Source organism: Micromys minutus (assembly GCF_963924665.1).
Source record: "Micromys minutus genome assembly, chromosome: 14".
Lineage (NCBI taxonomy): Eukaryota > Metazoa > Chordata > Mammalia > Rodentia > Muridae > Micromys > Micromys minutus.
In genome coordinates, this window is record NC_137983.1 from 45,775,166 (window position 1) to 45,794,976 (window position 19,811).

Here is a 19,811-nt window from a genome sequence, read left to right on the forward strand (position 1 = left end):
AAAAACTGGTTTCCTCTTCAATAACTGGAATCATGCAAATCTGCTTCTAGCAGTACTCTCATAGTCTGTTTCAAACCAAGTCAAAAAGAGAATTAGAAGAAAGTAGAACTTCTTAAGCTACCTTATTACATGGGAATCAGCCTTATCAAGACCTCAAAAAGACCTCACAGCAAAGAGGGTACGCTGAAGCTAATCTCTGGGTAGTTTGAGTGGAGGCTGCCCACGATGTTGATATCTTCACTGGGCCCATCCATGCTAGCTTCCCTGGTCTTGTTTTACTCTGGCTTACTTATTTTTGTGAACCAGGGAAAGATTACTTAATGCACTAGGTATCTATAAATACTTAGATTTTATGAACATACCCTAAAGCACAATCCTATTGCCCCTGGCTAAATCTTTTCTTTCCAGATCCTTTTTTTTTTTTTTTTTTTTTTTTTTTTTTTTTTTTTGCTTGCTACAGAGTTTTTATATGCTAGGAGACTTAAAAATTGTTTTAAAGGTGTTTAGCAAAAAATTAATCTAGACGCAATTTAGTATAAAACAGTAAGAAAAGACCACCAACTTCATTAAGAATGGAGGTATATCATGTGAAGAAAATATGATCTCTGGAGAGGGCTGGGAAGTAAGAGTGCTTGCCATGCAAGACCAGGACAGAAGCTCAGGTCCAGAACCTAGAGAGCTATCTGGTGGGACTAGTAGCCTACCCATTACTTCAGCTAGACAGGATCCCTGAGCAAGATGGCTAGTGAAGCTAGCCGGATAAGGGAGCCTAGTTTAATGGGAAGTCCTGTTTCAACAGGGTAAGGTGAATTCATCATACAGTAGATTCCCTACATCAGCCTGGGTCTCTACATACACATGCACACTGGTGCATATGTGCACACGCACACATGTGAACATCCACACACAAAGGCACATATACCACAAACACATTCTTAAGAAGCCTAAGATCTCTAGGTGTTTTATTCAAATCAAAGAAGAACTCAGAAGTAAATCCACAGAACTCAATTGAGTAGATATATTTGCTTTTTAAAATAACTCTAAAAATGAAGACTAGGACAGAAACAACATCTGTAAGCACTAAAGACACTATTAAACTGGTACTTCTCATGGAGAACAACATAAATTACAATGAATAAAAAAATATACAGGAAATGTCTGAAATTTGCCCTAAGAAAGTTGACTATTCAGTTCCGATCCTGTCCCTTTCTGCCTTTTATTATATTTTTGGGGTATTCTCTGCTAGTAATATTTAGTTAGTCCTTTAGTGAACCTGCTTCCCTCACAAACAGTTCTAGTAACAATTTTATCAGAATACATGGCAAACATTTCATGCATACTTTCAATTATCTTCTAAGACAAAAGTCCACTACTACATTCTCATCATCTTTTGCAAATCTGAAAGCTGGCTCTCCCCAGCCACTCCTCCCTAGAGTAAGAAGAGTCATGGTACATGTGGTTTTAATTTATCTGCATTACAATCTCGACAGCTGACAGATTAATACTTGTTGTGATAAGAACTTGCTTCAAAGTGGTGGTAACAGGAATCAAAGAGATGGCTTATTGGCAGTTAAATAATCTTGAGTTTAATGGCTAGGGCCCATATGGTGGGAGGAGGAAACCAATTTCCATGGTTTGTTCACTGACTCCTACACATGTAATGTGGCATACATATATTAATAAAAATTTAAAAATAACATTTCCTTCTGATCATACAAGATCATAGCTGTTCAAAACTCAAAAGGAATAAATTACCAAGTAGCAGGGTACTGTAGGACTGCTGAATTTCCTGCCTTCCTTTTACATGCATACATAACACACACAAATACACACACAGATCATATCTGAATAGAATTAAATCTTTTCTTAATAAATTCAACTTAAGTGTTGTTACTCATGATACTACCTTAAAGATAATATCACAGAATATTAGTCAGTCAATTTAATACAGTTTATAGTTTTAAAATTAGCTTTAGATAAGGATCAGACAAAGACACCTAAAGCTAGCTAGAAAAGCAGCTATTAAAGCACACCGCTCTTATGGACAGTTGAAAGCTTTGTCATGTAAAAAGATGAACTGGATGAAACACTACCCAATACCTTGTAGTTCTAAAGTCCTAAAAATCAAAACATACCTTGAGTATTCTTGAGGATATGGAGAGGAATACCAGGTGTGAATTTCATACTTTCCAAACTCAATGACAGAGGGACAGCGGACTTGTGGATCAGGGGGCCCAGTTACTCCAACTTTCTATACAATCAAGAAAAACATTTCACAAGTTAGCTTACTTAAACAGACTGACCTAACAACAATAACAAAACATTAATGATATTAATGCCCCAAATCTAAATGCTGTCTTTCTAAACCCGTAAGAGAACAAAGAGAAGTCAAGTGCAGGCTAACATATCTTGAAGTGAGCTGTACATTTAAATAAAGTGCTAGCAAACCTCTTAAACCTTATATTAGTTGAAAATAACTGAGTTTTCTGTTTATAGACTGGACATTTGCTTCAACTAAGCTTACTTCTTTAATGGTTTTTATTAAATAAACTGCTGGGTTAAAAAAAGAACAAGGGGTTGAATACTCCTGCCAGCTAGCAACAAAACAAATGCTCCACACTGATCATGTAAGCACCACAGAAAACAAAGGTTCTCTGACTTGGGAAAGTAATATAAAAGGAATATGACAAAGCAAGTACCAAAAGGTATTCAATTTATACAATGTCTGATTTTCATCATTAGGAGCTGTGCAGTTTGATTCAACAAAAATCACGCTTTTTTTTTTTTTTAACCACAGGCCAATCTTTTCCTACTGTTCATAAATGGAAATGATCTTGATGCCCCTCTCACTCCTGTGCATAATCTCAATTGCACTGTCAAGAAAGAAGTGGTATCTGTAGTCTTGATGACCAGAGGTTCAAATACAAGCTGCTTCTAAAAGTCAGGTTTAAAACACTAAATTCAAAGGCCATCCCATTTGTTCTGCATACAACCAAGCAACAAATTCATATATACATGTGTGTCCATCATGGACATTTTATTAATATCGACTCACCTAAAAAAGATGACAGAACTACAATTTAGGCTGCCCAGATGGAAGTATTAATAATTCTTCATCAAAAAAAAAAATCAAAATAATCTTTCAATGTTCTGTTTTTAAAACCACTGAAAGATTAAAAGTCCCCTCTTTGGAGTCCATACATACACATGTAATGAAACTAAAAAAGATAAAAGGCTCATATTCTAAGATTTGCTGAAATTCATTAATAAGAAATTAATCTCGTTACCACATCTGATGGGCAATTCCCTCCTTCCCCTTTCCTAATCACTCCCCTTCCTCAAAGGCCAAGGGACTCATCTCGGGTTTCACACTGGAATACAGCCAAATAAGAGCAAGCTCTTCCTAAGACACCTTAAAACAAAAGATGATTACCTTCTGGATAAAAATCACTGTATCACCAGTGAGTTTCATGAGTCCTCCAACCAACCATTACACAGTACAGAAACACACAAAAAACGATTAAAATGCAATTTGGTAAAAAGATTTAAAGGCTGATCTTTAAAGTGCATTCTAGATACTAAGTATTCTAATCTATAAAGTAAGATCTTTTCTTCTGCCTTTGCACCTCACAAGAGTGATGATTTAGGAAAATGGAATAACCAAATACAAGAACCCAAAACTACCTTCCTGAAGTCTGGATTAAATACAAAGTATAAAAGCTAAAATATGCACCTGTTGTGATGTAGCCTGCCATGAGAGGGTCCTCCCATCGGCCCCCCAGCGCTCCTCCAGTCGGATACCCGATGAGAATGTGGAGATCCAGTTCCAATATAACTGTTTACACATTACCACAGGTAAGAGGCAGATCCTCTGCCCACACACTCCTTTCCCTGCTGCGCAGTGCAATGCTCTGACACATGCGCTCATGCACATGTGCTCTACCCCCACCCCACCCTCAATTCCCCTGTGTAGCCTTCAGAGGAAGGATTTTTCCACTCGCTCAGGTTTAAAGTCAACAAGGCTCTACATGAGGAAGCAACTACACATGCACTCACCCATTCACTTGCACCTTGCCCTATCAATTACTGAATTACCACAAGGTCATCTTAAAATTTTCTGATGCTCTGCCCACCTCCTGCATTCTGGGATTATAGGTGTGTGCCATCACCATTTGATCCCTAGGACTTTGTGCATTTTAGGCAAGGACTCTTACCAAAGAAGGTAAACATCCAGCCTAAGAAAAATCAAACTTATAATCTTGCAATTTCATTTGAGGGCTTCCCAAAACAGATTATGATAAAAGACCCCAATCCCAACTTCTGGCTTGTTTGTCCAGTTTCACCTGTATGATCCTTATTCATCAGCTAGTCAGCGAGCTAAGTGCCTCAGCTTTATCCTTTCTGACCAGTATTTCCTAGGCAGGTCCCTATGTCACTCTTCTTTTCCAGTCTTGCTGACTCTCTTTCCAGTCCTGTAGATCACTACTCTGAAAACATCTTCCCTTTCTATGTCTTTTCTGAACACAGCCACACAATGCAAACCAGGAAGCCTTTCTAGTCCCCACTGCACTCTTCCTCTCTCTAGTGCTGATTTGTATTTATGTCTATGATTATTTGCCATTGGTGTCACTGATGATACTGGAAGTTCCTGAGTCTGTGTCTTTACTTGTATCTTTCTTTATCTTACCAACACAAAGCCGGGCACATACATTCTAAATAAATTGATCTCATGGAGAAAGGTCATTAAACCAGAATCTCTGTTCATTTCCACTTCACATGTTAACAGTTTAGACATACAATATCTAGTTTATGTCCTTCATGTAAGATATAAGCCTACTAAGTTGTTGTAGGGTATCCCTTTACTTGGATCTCCAACAATCTTCAGAATCTGTCCTCACATTTGCTTACTGCGCTGTATGCTAAAGGAATCAAACAGTGAAGTGCTGGGTGTGATGGTTATCCTTGATTGCCAACCTGACAGGATCTGGAAACAACAGACACATGCCTCTGGGTGTGCCTACTGAACATTTCCAGACAAGTTTAACTGCAGAGGAAGAACCCCCAACACTCAGATTGCAAAAACCTCCTAATAGGTGGCCGCAATATAAAGAAGCCAGAGGGAAAAAAACAGTGTTGCCTGTCTGCCTTTGTTTCTTCCTAAACATGGGGCTCATCAGGATGATGGCTGCTACAGTCCTCCCCTGACAGCAGACTCCAGGTTCTTTACCTTTCCACTGTAGATTGCCTAGGAAGCAATAGAAATCTACTAGACCTTTAATACCATACTCAGACTGTGGAAGCATCCAGACTCATGGACTCAACAGTCACCAGCCGGCATGTGACCACTGTTGATCTATCCAATCCCTACTGTGTAAGCTAACCCACTAAACCCCTTTGTGATGCACACACATGCACGCACACATGTATATACCATAGTCTATTGGACTGTTCTCTCGCAGAACTTCATTCACCTCTTACCCTAGAGATGCACACACACGACTGGGCACATTACTATTATGTTCTGTCCTGGAGCTCAGCAGCTCCTTTAACTCTCTAGTCTTCGTTTTCTTTATATGACTATTACACCTATTCTCATCCTATTTCCCCAGTAGAAACTTTCATGCAGTAAACAAAGCCTTGACTTCATGCTAACCCCTCAGTTTATAGCAGTAACTAAAGACAAACTCTCTGCTCCTAAGGCACTTCAATCCTAGAATGAATAAATTCCAACTGGGTACACTAGTGCAAGTCTTTTATCCCAGCACTTAGAAGTCAAGGTCAGGCTGGTCTACATAGTAAGCTCCAGGCTAGCCAAGGCTACATGGTGAGACCCTGTCTCAAAACAAACAAACAAACAAACTGGAGAGATGATGAGCGCCATGGAGGAAAAACAGTAGGAAGAGGGTGGTGAGTGACACAGGGAAGGCCTCTCTGGAAATCTGTGACTTAGAGGAAGTAAGCAGTATGGACATGAACACCAACAGAGAACACCAGTGCTATGGTAAGATTGTGTTTGGTGTATCTGAGAAAAGAAGGTGTCTGGGACTGGGCAGCACTGAGCAAGGTGGAAGGAAAGCAGCCAGAGAGGGAAGTGTGTACAAGAGCACCCAAGTCTTGACAATAAGGATATAGATGCTGGATATAGATATAGTTACTCTGTGTAAAATACAAGACTAGAGACTGAGGCAAGGCAGCAAGGGAAGAGTGGAGGCCAGGGGCGCAGTCTGGCAACTACAGTAATGCCCAGAATCAAATGATGGCAGCTGCGTAGCAGTGAGCAGCAGTCATACCCGACACATCCTGAATCTGCTGGTGGCTCAAATGTGCTGCATGGCAAGAGTGTAAAGGAACCAAGAACGCCGCCTCTTTGTACATGCAAATGTACAGACATGAACACTGCTATGCTTTAGCTCTTAAATGTTTCCTCAAAGCCAGCTTATGACACTACAGGGGATGAAAGAAACCTTAACACGTGAGGCTTAGAAGAAGAAAGTTGAGTCGCTTTGTAAGGATTACTAGGAGCAATGTTCCTGCCATTCTTTTTCTCTTCTTCTTGACCTCCATGTCATGTGTTTTTTTTTTTTAACCATGGTATACTATCTTTTAACCTAAAGAGTTTTTACCTACACAACAAAAGATCATAAAATTAGTCCATACAAATCCTTTCTGCAAGGGTTGAAGAGATGGCTCAGCAGCACAAGACCTGGATTTGATTTCCAGCACCTACACTGCAGCTCACAATTGTCTGTAACTCCAGTTCCAAGAAACATGCAAAATGGTATAGAGATTTATATGCAGGTAAAATACTCATTCAATAATAGCAAAATAACCAATTTTACAGTAAGGAAATAAGAGTATGCTCCTTTAATATTGGTAAACAAAGCCATGTACTTCTTGGCAAAACATAAGCAGCTGCAGCTTAAAAGGAACTCCGTACCAAGGAGAGCTACACGTCTGCACAGAGCACATATCTCAGAGTAAGCCCCACTCCGGTTTACCCACCACAGACTCCGGTCCATTTGCTATACTTTACAGTCCTTGACTGTTCAGCCTGAACACACAATTTTACCTGCAGTGCTTGTTCTTGGATATCACGAAATAATTCCATATCTCTTTCCGTCATGATTTCCTGGCTCCCAAAAAGCCGCTCCTCGTTCTCTTGTTTGCTTTCCCAGCCATCCTGATTGTCTACACATAAAGAAAAGACTCACGTATTATTTGTACTGTCGTCAATTTAATAAAGCTTTCAGTCTGGAGACTTTAACATTGCTTATGTTCTACCCAAGAAAAGGACAGCATTAAAGTGACTCTCAGAAACATTACTCAAGTATTAAGAATCTGTCCTTCTGGTAAAAAAAACCCAAATTGTCTTAAATTTTCCTAAAAATATGACATAACCAAATTTAAATTCATTAAGCAATTAATTTCAACAGACAGAACAAGAAAAGGGTCTAAAGAGCACAAATGTTATTTTGAAAGTGTGACTATTGACAGTTTTAGCATTAATTTAATGCATCAACAATCACCACACAAGCTTCAAAAGAGCTACATTAACTGATACCAGGAAATACTAACTCCCTTCACATCTTGGGTGCCCTGTTAAAGCACAAACTCCACAAACCTGAGGACCACAGATGATAATCCTCTGGGTAAGTATGAAAAATTATGATAATCATCCACTAAATGATGGCTCTTCCTCAACTGGGCAAAATAATTAGTGAAGGGAGTATGGGGATTATGCAGATCATTATCCTTTGCATTTGAAGATGACACTGCTGGTGACCTCCTCTTTGAGTATGGCTGAAAAGACCAATCAGTGACAGTTCTTTTCAAATTGACTGCATATACTGGCTCTGTGATTCATTTAGTACAAGAAGAAAAAGAAGACAAAAACTCAAGGATGACAACATTCTCAAACTGAAAAGACAGTACAATCTAATGTAACCAAGTAGTTCTAATGCCCCCTAGTGCACAACACAGATGGATGCAGGTACAGACCTAGTACTGCATTTTGTGATACTGTATAAAATGATGTACAAATTGATTCTTAATAGTTACAATGCACAAATAAAATCATAGAGCCTATTAAAGTAAAATGCACCAAGGATTAAAGTTTAATATTAATTTGCTACATATTTTTATACATTTACTAGAACAGCTTCTAGTTCTCCGTTTCTAGGAGGTTCTTCTAACAATCCATTTCCAATGGATTCCATTCCAATGAAAATCTTAGAAGTCCTTTTGTAAGTCTAACGTAAGTGGACTATGCATCCTTCTGGATAGCCAGGCTCCAACTGAAGGTCATCCATAACAACATGGAAAGTCTTGATGTGAACAGTACTGACTAGCACTCTGGTGAGAGCCAAGTCAGGAAGTTACAAAGCGGAGATCAGAGAGGGATGAGGACCTCCTCCCCCGGACCAACCAACCATTCACACATGTAGGAATGAAGAAGCAGATAATACAATCACTTGTTCATGGGACATTTGAGAGGGAAACTAAAAGTAAATTTAAATTTTCTTGCAGTAGGTAAGACCTTAAAACTTAGAAACAAAACAAAACTTTATTGGAGGGGGAGGGGAGGGGAGGCTGCAGTCAGGATATATTATGTGAGAGAAGAATAATTTTTTTTAAATGTTAAAAATCTGTATTCATAATTTCATTGTTTTAAACAACAAATTCAACTCTTATGAAATAAAAAATAAATAAGACGACAACAACAACAACAACAACAAAAACCCTTTCCTTAGTAAAACCTTGGACCTTTGGTCCCATGATCCAGTTTGTTCTAATTTTTCAAATTTTCTCTGCGCTCTTTCAACTCCATGACATGACTATTTTGTCTTATCTCAAGCCTTACAACAGAGAGGCCTTAAGTCTCTGACTTGAATTATCTACCATGCTACTAAGCCCTTTCCATAGGTAGTTCCTATTTTGAAAGATTGGAAACCAGTCTAAACACAGGCTCTCAGGCTGGAGCTATAGAGGAAGTTGTTTCTCTCACAACTTAATATGTGAAAACTTACAAATGCATTTCCAAGATCATACACACCATCCTGCACATATTTTAGTCTTTTCTGTATACCTAAGTGAATAGCAGTTTAACCATGCCTGCTCTTTCTAATTTCCTTGCAGAAATAAAGCAAAAGCCACAGTGCTTCAAGTGTCACAACTCTGTGACTTTACTCCAGCTCTAATTCCTGACACAGTAGCACATGAGTATGTGTACCTTTAATACATTCTTCTACACCAATTTTTGTTTTGACACAGAGTCTCACTAATGTATTCCAGGCTGGTCTTGAACATGTGGTCCTCCTGCCTCAGACTCTCCAGAGCTACAATTACAGGTCTGTGCCATCGGGCTTATCCATAATTTTTACAATGAAATGTAAACTATTCTATATGGCTAATGTTAATACAAATAATACACTTTGGAATATGTTTGTTTCTAAGCTTGGTTCAAACTTTTACCTGTGGGCCAATCTGAAGTACTTGATTTTCTGTTGCCCTTTTTCCTGATTCTGTATTGCTCAGAGTAGTCTACCACTTCCCCTCGGGCTTTCCGCCCATCAGGAGAAGGGGTGAAGAATTTGGTAAGGCCATCAATGAGCCCTTTGGTTTTCTTGTTGAACTTCAAGGGGGAATTGCTATCTCTGCAGAAGTCCAAGCCATCTATCCGCTCTAAATAGCCTTCTTCTGATGATGACGCAGACTGGCTGGAGACAGTGATTTTACGTTTCCGACCCCTTCCAGGACCAGTTCGAACTTTGCTAAAGGGACCTTTTGATCTAAAGAATCAAACAGGAAAAAAAAAAATGTAACTATTAAAAAGAAATCATCATAAACATAAACTTAGAAGATAATCTGTAGCTTTATTTTTAAAATACTCTTATATTAAACTTCTAGCACTCAGAAGGCTGAGACAGGTGGATCTCTGTGGTGAGTTCAGGCAAGCCTGGTCTATACAGCAGATTCCAAAATAGCCAGAATTGCACATTGATACCCTGGCAAAAAGAAGAGAACAAAAGAGAGAGGGAATGGAAAAGAGGGGAGAGAGGGAGGGAAGGAGGAAGGGATGAATAGATGGGAGGAGGGAAAAGTTATAAATTATAAATAATAATATTATCTTAGAACCATCTAATACAGGAACCCTAGCTTATAGTGGGAGGAGCCCTAAAGTAGAACTTCAAACATATGTTCACACCATTTGTTACTAATCTACATCCAGGACAAAACATATCTCTCTGGCACATGAACTAGAGCAGTGAACAACTAGCTTCCTGAATTATAAAACCCTTTAATTCTGCCAAAGAATTATACTTTTAACTCTTAAAACAAAGATAGGTTTACTTTCTGGATATCAGAAATCAAAAGATCATTTTTAAAAGCAAATTAGAGCTTCTTATAAGATGAAAAACACAGACTAGAATGCTGGTTCTAAAATGTCAGGTTGCTAACACTCATATATTTCTGTTATATCACTTTCAAGATAGTATTAAAAGTAGGAAAGATACATAAATAAATTTTATACTAAAAGAAGTTTACAAATTTAAAACATTTTTGTATGACTAAAAATGAACTGTAAAAGTTTCCCTAAAAGACAGAAAGCTACTGAAACCTGTCCCACCACCTCCAGTAACAACCTTGTTTCCAAGTCTACAGTTTGTGAGTTTTTTGGTAACCGATGAAAACATACCCCAGGACAATACAAAGCTGAGACTTATCACCTTAGTTAAGACCTTACCCAGTGATCTGCTTATGTCTACTGCTAAACAACCAAGGCTGCTATTTCACACAAGCAGCGACATAAGGAAAAAGTTAAGCGTCACAGTTGGGTGCCAGACTTAGGTTTTAATCCCATCTCAGCACTTAATGTATAACTTTATGCAAATTACTTTCTCTATGTCTTAACTTCTACTTTTGAAAAATAAAAGTAACAACTGTGCCAACACTCCACTAGGTTACCAGAGACCTGAATGACAACATAAAAGGCACTTAGAGCAGGGCCTACATGGCACTTTATTAACAGCTAGAAAAACCAGCATTTCATATAGAAGTGCCACTTATAACAATGGGCTCTTCTGTCATAAAGAAAACAGTGACTCCACACTACAGAGAAGGCCCTATCCTTTTCTCCCCTCACCTTGCCATAAGTACAACTTACACCGTGTTTTGTTTCTTTAACCTGTTTTTTGGACGTCCTATTGGATTAGCATAGCGCCGTTTTATCTGTGCTGCCTTCTTTTGTAGAAGTTTCCGTCCTTTTTTCCTAGGTCGGCATATCTGACATATCCACATGCCTGTAAAAGAATAAAATTCTATAAAAAGTGTAGGCACAAATATACTGAAAGGTCTCATTTATCCCAGCCCCTCAAGGTTAGTTTAAGAACTATGAGGAGGTCTAATGAAATGCTCCTGGGACAGAAAAAAAAGCCATAAAGATAAACACCTACGAGTAGCTCAAAGCAATGCATATATACACCTCAAAGCAATGCAACTACACCCTCAAAGCAATGCATATATACCTTCAAAGAAATGCATATACACCCTCAAAGAAATGCATATACACCCTCAAAGAAATTCTTATAAACCCTCAAAGCTAGTGGACAGGTGCCACTGATTCTTCATGAAAAATTTCTGCTGTAGCCAGGTTTGGTAGCATACACTTTTAATTCTAGCAGAGGTACATAGATATCTGTGAGTTCTGGGAGAGCGAGAACTATATAATAGAGACACTGTGTCTCAAAAAGGGAGGGGGGATGGATTCTGTTCAAGTAGGTCTCAGATATTAGCATCTAATTACTAGCCTACAATAAAAGGCCTTTTTTCCCTAGAATACTGGTTGCTTCCAGGACCAGGAAGGGGGAAAAAGTTAGTTTTGAAGATCTTATGTTACAATGCCAGAAAATACTCATAGACGGATGTCAAAAGGACTTGGCAGTCAACTTCATGGTATTTCCAATGGACAAATGACTAAAGCAATGAACGATCATCCATAGGATAAAAAAATTCACATGTTGCTACTGGTTTAAGTAATTTAATGAATAAATGTTAAGAAAGTAATAGTAGTTATTTATGTCAGAATTTTACTTAGTTTAGAAAGAATGGTGAACTAGACAGTCAACCACTGGGCAGATATCATATTAAGAGATGCATAGACAAGGTGCTAGTTAGTGGGCAAAAGGTGAAACAAGTCTGATTTCTTTACAACTGCAATTAAATCATCAAAGTAACATTGCTATACGGTCTACCACTACTGTCTGCCTGCTGTGATACAACAGGAAGCACAAAACTCCATCTAATCAGAAATTGAGAGGTTTCTGTCTAGTAACGGACTAGTGCTCTCCAAACATGTCAAAGTTGGGAAAGACAAAATCTGAGTGATTATCACACTGAAGACAATGAACACATCATGGCACTGAGTGTGAGATCCTAAATGATCCTGAGGATTCTAATGAGGCCTCTAGATTGTGGTTAATTATATCTACACTGGCTTTCTGGATTCTATAAATGTCTTAAGACTTCTGTAAAATAGTAACAATGGGGGCTAATAAGGAGGCTATGTACTACTGTTGTACCAGCTTTCTGTAAGTGAAATAGTCTTTCCTGCCTTAAGCTATTGTAACTTTTATAGAACTTAAAATGTACAGGAGAATCTCATAAGGAACCTGATCTTGAAAGATTCTCAAGACAGCTTCATGTCTCAACTTCAAATAGATACAAAGGAGAGGAAAATAGTTGTTCATGTATATTTACGGTGTTTCAAGAGGTGACTACAGGATGTCATAAGGGTAAAAAAAGGAAGACATACAGGCAGCCGTAAACTATGACTGAGTCCCCTCCTACTTCTAAGCAGACGTTACCAAATACTGTACAGGAGTGACACTATAGCTGCTATCCCACAGGTGGTTTTTACTTAGGGAACATATAGATCAAAAGCAAGAGTTGAAATAGAATCTATGGAAGTGGAACATGGAAAAACAGAGGTTCCAACTGAACTGAAATATTCTCTGCCACCACAACCCACTGGATTATTTCTTGGAATGTTTTCTTTCCAAAATATGAAACAGGGTCATGAAAAGTTAGCTAGACTAGCCTTGGACTCACTTTGTTCAGGCAAGCCTTCAACTTATGATCGCCATCTCTCGGAACCCCCAGAAATGACTATAGGTCCATCTCTCGGAATCCCCAGAAGTGACTATAGGTCTATGCCACTAGACATGGCTTGACAATTTCTTTCATAAGAAGGATGATAAAACAGTGGACGATAAAACAGTGCTCCATGGAGAACTAAGCAAAAGGCAGTTACACCCCAGCAACACCATTCAAAGATTGTGTGTCAATAGAACCCAACAGCACTAAACTGGCACCTTATGATTTGTATACTTATTTGGTCACAAATTATTTAATTTCTTTTAAGTTTTGAATACATCAGGTCTGAGTCTAGGACCCTAAAAAAACACTGATAGTGCTACAACCAACATAACCTAGTACAGTTTTACTTCCTCCTTAAAAATAGAGATTTCACAATACATTTCTAGCTACAAGCAAATATTCCAACATAAACCATTCCATCCTTCACAGACACTGCAATGTTGACAATATATACAAACACATTAACTAGCCTTAACAAAAAGTATGGCCTACCTTTAAGATGTCAGCTGGCTTTTTATTTATACAATCTCAAAATGAGAATCAATTACTTTTCATCTTAACAGAAGATAAAATGTGGCTCCACTAGCGCCCTTTCTCAGTTTGATTTCAGAAGGAACGTCTCACCTTTTGGCATCCGTGTGAGTGGTGGGTCACAACACTCCATGTGAAAACCTCGGTCACATGAATCACAAAAGAGCATGTTATCCTTTAAAAAGAAAAAGAAAAAGAAAGAAAGGAAAAGAAAAAGATATTTCTGCTTAAATTTAGAAAACAGAAAAATTTTAAGATTTATCAAACCTGGGAAACTTCAAAGATAATATAATATTAAAGCTTTCTTTAACTTAGTAAGCATTCTAAGGTAGCAGAAATCTTTGGTGAAGAACTACAGGTTCAATATTTTCTAGTACAATAATAGGCAAATAAGAGCTAACTCTGGCCTGTTGTAATAAAATAAAAAAGGGTAACTTGTAATTAACAAAAAATTGATAAATTATGTCTCTGTACTGCTCAAGTGAATTGGGAACTTTCTTGAGAATAGTTTAGTATCTCTGCAGATATATGATCCAGTTGCTTTACAAATTACCCAGTCTATGTCCAAGTGAACAGTATTCCCAATTAATGATATCTACCTGGAAAGGGCTACTGAATGGAACAGCCATGGAAGAAGCCAAGATACTCACTGCATTTTTGCCTTGATCTCGACAGGAGCTGCATGTTTTGCACTCAATACACTGCCACCGCAGAGCCTTCACTCTCACTGTTAGTTCTGGGGAGAACTTTAAACAGGATGGATGACCTAGTAAGAGTGAAAAAAATACTCAGTTATGAAAACCAAACATTATTTCGTATGTCACAGTGGGCATGTAGAATTTAGAGAACAATTTAGTAGAGTCAGTTCCCTTCTACCTCTACAAGGATCTGAGGAGTCACCAGGCTTCTGGGGTGAGCATTTTACCTGCTGAGCCAGCCATCTTGCCAATCCAAATCATATTTATTATTATAACATTTATTCGCTGTGTGAGCACACAAATGCATGCACCAAAGTCAAGGACTGTTTGGAGGAGTTGGTCCTCCCCTTCTGCCACCTGAGTCTGAAGCATCATACCTGGATAGCCTGGTATGGTTATCATCACCCTACTCACTCAAGACATTTCACTGGCTGTGATCTCATTTTTTAATGGAAACAGTTTAGTTTCATAATTTTAAAATATAGGATAAAAACACCAAATTTTAAGTAATTACATGCTCATGGTTTAAGCTACTTAAGCTAAATCTAAAAGAAAAGCAGTATTTCTGCTGGGATCAGAATTTACAACAGCTAGAGGGATGGTGTGGAGGGAGGGAGATTCCTCTCCCACTAGTATCGTTCTGATTTTCCAGTTTTCAGACTCAATTAAGTCTTGTTCCACTCCTTTAGTTATCTTTTTTCTTTTGTGAGAGGAGGGCTGGTCCACTCCCCCCTCCCCCCCTACACACAAATGTTGTTTCTGAAGAACTACCTCTTTTATGAGGTAGCAAGTTCATCATCAAAGCATGGGCACAGAGAAGCAGAGAGCAGGTGACCTGCAAACATCATCTCTGAGCTAGTTTCATGTTCTACCCTTCCAAACTAGCTGAAAGTCACAGCCATGGATGATGGTGTCTGTCTTGTTTTTTCATTAGTTAGTTCTAGCAAACTTCATATTCTTATTCTTCTAACCAGTTATATGCTACTGATTTGATGAAAGATCATTTCCATGACATTTCCCTATTGTTAAATACTCACTGGTTCGTTTTTTCAACTTGAAATAAAACTAAACGTATCTTAGTAGCAATTCCCAATTGAGAAAATGCTTTCATTAAGACTGGTTTGTAGGCAAGGATGAACTATATTGTCTTGATTAATGATTGTTGTGAGTGATTCCACCCCTGGGCAGTTGGTCCCTGGGTGCTGTAAGAAAGCAGGCTGAGCAAGCCAGCAAGCAGTATTCCTCCATGGCTCTGCTTGAGTTCCTGCCCTGACTTGCTTCAATGATGGACTGTGATGTGTAAGGGTAAGCTAATAAAATAAACACTTTCTTCTCCCAACTTGTTTTTGCATGATGCTTTATCCCAGCAAGAGAGACCCTAACCAAGACATCCTGGTTAATGTTTTCTTATTTTAAATGAGCATCACAGAAAAAAAAAAAAAAAACCACTTCTTGAAAGTAAAACTGGTAAGTGTAATGACATTTCAGTCTGATTGGTTGTAATGTATAGGCAGACTTTTCTGAAAGTGTTTAAACTCTAAAAACTTACATTTTCCTACTGTTTAGCATGCATTCCTGTTATTCTACAGGTGAAGCTCTTTTTATATACTCAGCAATTAATTTGCTCTTATATGAGCTGCTAGTTTACAGACATTTTTCTCTTTAGACTTTATGCTTAGAAATGTAAAAGTATTTCTTTTTACCCACAAAGAATTTGTACCTTTCTCATATTTAATGTAATTATTTTCCCCAAACTATTCTTGCTTTTTTATTTTAGTTATACCTGTTTTAAAATATTTTAGAAAATGTCAATTTACGTATTTGATATGTTCACGCTTTCCTCCCTTGACCTCTGTGATAATCAGTCTCCAAGCTCCCTTTCCCCCTTACGTTCTCACTCTGAGCAGTGTGAGATCTGTGTAACGAATACGATATTGATGAGATGACAGTACGACTTCTAATTCAAGACTCTTGTTTTTTATATGTTTAGACATATGCTTAGAGAAAGCCAGGTACCATAATGTGGATGTCCACACAGACTTATCTACTGGTACACAAGGCAAAAATCCTGAGACTTGTTATCACCAGGCAACAGCTTCAATCTGCCAGTCAGGTAAAGAGCCATTATGGAAGCTTTAGGTATCTGAAGCACCGATTAAAATCTTAATTGTCCTCATAAGACATCAAGTCAAACTGCCCAGATATGCAAAGCCACTTCCAAATTCCCAATGCACACAAACATTATAAAACTAAAATGTCCATCATCAATATAAGCTGCAAGGTCTTAGATTAATTTATTTATGTAGCAATAGACAAGTTGTTATTATTTTTATAAACTTTTAAATTAAAAACCTAGAAAGATTTTAAAAATTACATCCCCAAACTAACCAGACCCAAAATCTATACATCTCAATCAATATTTTTATACAGTTGTGATAATCAGGAACTTCAAACCAGATTTTACACTTTCACTATCAAATATTATTATGCATTTATCTACTACCAAAAGTGAAAAATTCGTGACGGTAAACACTGGAAAACAATTAACTTTATGCCCGCTTTCATAATTCATAAAATTAATTTTTGAAAAGGGCTCCATTATAAAACAGGATATCACTGCATTGTGCAGCATGCTGCTATTATCTATCTAATCATGAGGAAAGCTACCCAGAATTCATTTTTGCTTATTATATTGTACTATGTATGGTCTCTCAGCACTCAAGATGTACTGCCATCTTCTTCTAAGGCCTCTCTGTAAATACAGAAGCATGAGCTGGGGATGTTGCTCACTTGGTAAAGTGCTTGCCTGAGATGTGTAAAGTCCTGGGTCCCATGGCCAGAATGAGGAGCAGGTACTGCAAGTTATACTTACAGACAGACACCTCTCCACCTAGACTCTAGAAATGAAGTGCACTGGGCATGCTCTGGGAATCTATGTAGCAGAAATGAGACAAAGATCATCTTCCATCTCTCTAGCACTGTTTCCTAATGATGAGCAAAGTCATAAGGACAACCGTGTCCTGCTGTGCAATAGGCAATGAAGATGGTCAAATAAGCATCTCAGGATCCAGAACCTATAAGTTCCATGAAGCCCTCCTACTTCCAACTCTCCCTAGTGGAGAAAGGCAAGGCAACCCTGCAGTTTGGCTGTTATTTCAGCAGGAGCCTTAACTTATCAGCCCTTCCAACTATCTCACAAATACTCAATTCCAACATCAAATTCATCTTCTGTTTTCTGGCCCAAATCCTGAATGTTATTGTTAAAAAGCACTAAAAATGAAAACAATCATCAAAGATATATATATATATATATATATATATATGAATTTATTAAAACTTTTCTATAAGGCCTTGTGCGTTCTTAAATGTACAGTAAAAATATCTGTGAAACCAGCAAGTTAAGAGGATTCTGAAAAATTTCTCTATAGGCCCAAGATTTCATAGGCTCAAAAACCTCAGTTTCAACAATATCCCAAAGTGACAATCTGGAAAAGCAAATCTTTCATCTTCCTGGTTCTATGCATCAAGCCTGAGACAAATCAAGAATGACAAGTAATTATGTTCTATATGTGTGTACACCTGAGTGTACAGGCACACACGCACGAGGGGAAGCTGTCTGTCTAACCCTCAGCTATAGTTCCTGAGGAGCCATCCACCTGTTTTTTGAGATAGGATCTAACTGGCCAGGAGCCCCAGGGACTTCCCCACCAAGTAGTGCTAAGATTACAAATGCATATTAGCACCCTGGGCTTTTTATGCTGGTCTTCCAGTTCAAACATCAAGAACTTTACTGACTGAGGAGCTCTCTCACCAGCCTGAATTGTGTTTACTGAAAGATAAAATAAACTTTACACTGATTGCTGTGACTTAAACAAGTACTCAATAATGAAATATAACAAACAGAAAAAGAGTTCACAGACATTTATAGAAACACTTGAAATACAACTAACAATACATTTCAGCTATTCAAATCCCTCTGTAGGCTCCACTCAGTTACTAAAAACCAGGATTAGGTTAAAACATGCATGTGCCAAGGAGCAATAATCCCAACTTATTTAAGCAACCTTCTCCTTGCCTTGCAGATGTATTAGAAGGCAAACAGGAAGTCACGTACCACTATTGCCACAATCTGCGCAGGAGATGAGTTCCTCAGGCTTCTTTTCCCGGTTTTGTTCTTTTGTACCAAGACAGAAACTACAGATGGGGATTGGTTCAGCAACCGGCTGCAGAGAAAAACAAAATTGATTCCACTACTAGCACTATTTTTAGTATGAGCATAAAATTAAAGTTGGTTTTACATTCTATTCTAAGTTTATATAACTATGAAACAATTTTATCATTCTTTGTAAAATTCCTACTTAGTAAGTTTCCATAAAGCTTGCTTTTGCCCAAGTGTAAGCACAAAAATATTGTATCTTGGAACTCATCAAATATGTGATTTGGAAACCATGCATAAGCATAATGGAGCACATTAAGCACTACTATTCCATGTAGCACTGGCACAAAGAGAGAGACTCTGATGGAGAATTGTCAGAGGACACGGTCAGCACTTCGTACCTTCCTATTAAGGGAACTTAGTCAGCTAGTCAAAGGAAGAGGGTAAGAGGCAAATACAAATGTCTAAGCTCCTCTCCAAAGTGTGTGCGTCCCCCACCCCTACTAGTGATGGAGAGAAAGGCAATCCAGGCAGTATTGAGAGAAGGGCTCTGATGAACTGCTATAACCAGTGTTTAAGTGCATGGATTTTGTGTAAGGGAAAGAAAAAGAAAAAAACAAGACAAAACAAAATAGAAAAGGGGTAGATCATTTTGTGAAACCTGAAGAAATGGTCTTTCAATGTCAGCAATATGTACATGTTATTTTCCACTTAGAAGTTTTCTAAAGATTATTCTTTAATGTGTATGATTGTTTTACCTACATGTATGTGTGTGCAATAGGTACATGACCAGAAGAAGCTGTCAGATGCTGTGGATCTAGAGTTACTGATGGCTGTGAGCCACCATGTGGTTCCTAAGAATTGAACCTGAGTCCTCTGCAAGAGCAGAATGCTTTTAACTACTAAGCCATCTCTCTGGTCTGATATTTTCTATTTTTATATATCAACTATACTCTTAAAAGGGCTAAGAGAAATGAATGGTTTTAGAAGAGAATGAGACTTTTTTCAGTCACTGTGTGTGTGTGTGTGTGTGTGTGTGTGTGTGCGCGCGCGCACGCGCGCAGAAGTGCAGGTGTATGCCACTGCATGCTTGTAGAGGACAGAAGAAAACATCAGGTGTTTTTGGTCCTTGCCTTTGAACCTGCTGAGACAGGATCTTGTTTGTTCCTACATTCACCAGGCCAGTTAACCCACAAACTTCTGGGTATTCTGTCTCCACCTCCCATCCCACTGTAGAAGCCTTATATAGGTGCTGAGGATTCTGGATTTGA

The 19,811-nt window shown here is 38.3% G+C and overlaps 1 protein-coding gene across 1 annotated transcript in view; it reads right to left on the bottom strand.

The window, feature by feature from the left end:
• The window catches only part of KAT6A (lysine acetyltransferase 6A), a 75,457-nt gene that overhangs the window by 19,319 nt on the left and 36,327 nt on the right, over positions 1-19,811 (bottom strand). Inside the window, exons 3-9 of the mRNA XM_080928708.1 lie at positions 18,499-18,607; positions 14,337-14,452; positions 13,780-13,861; positions 11,165-11,300; positions 9,472-9,788; positions 7,070-7,188; positions 2,136-2,251 (exon numbers count right to left, since the gene is read on the bottom strand). Coding sequence (XP_080784834.1) covers positions 2,136-2,251; positions 7,070-7,188; positions 9,472-9,788; positions 11,165-11,300; positions 13,780-13,861; positions 14,337-14,452; positions 18,499-18,607 — 995 coding nt within the window. The remainder of the gene's footprint in view (positions 1-2,135; positions 2,252-7,069; positions 7,189-9,471; positions 9,789-11,164; positions 11,301-13,779; positions 13,862-14,336; positions 14,453-18,498; positions 18,608-19,811) is intronic.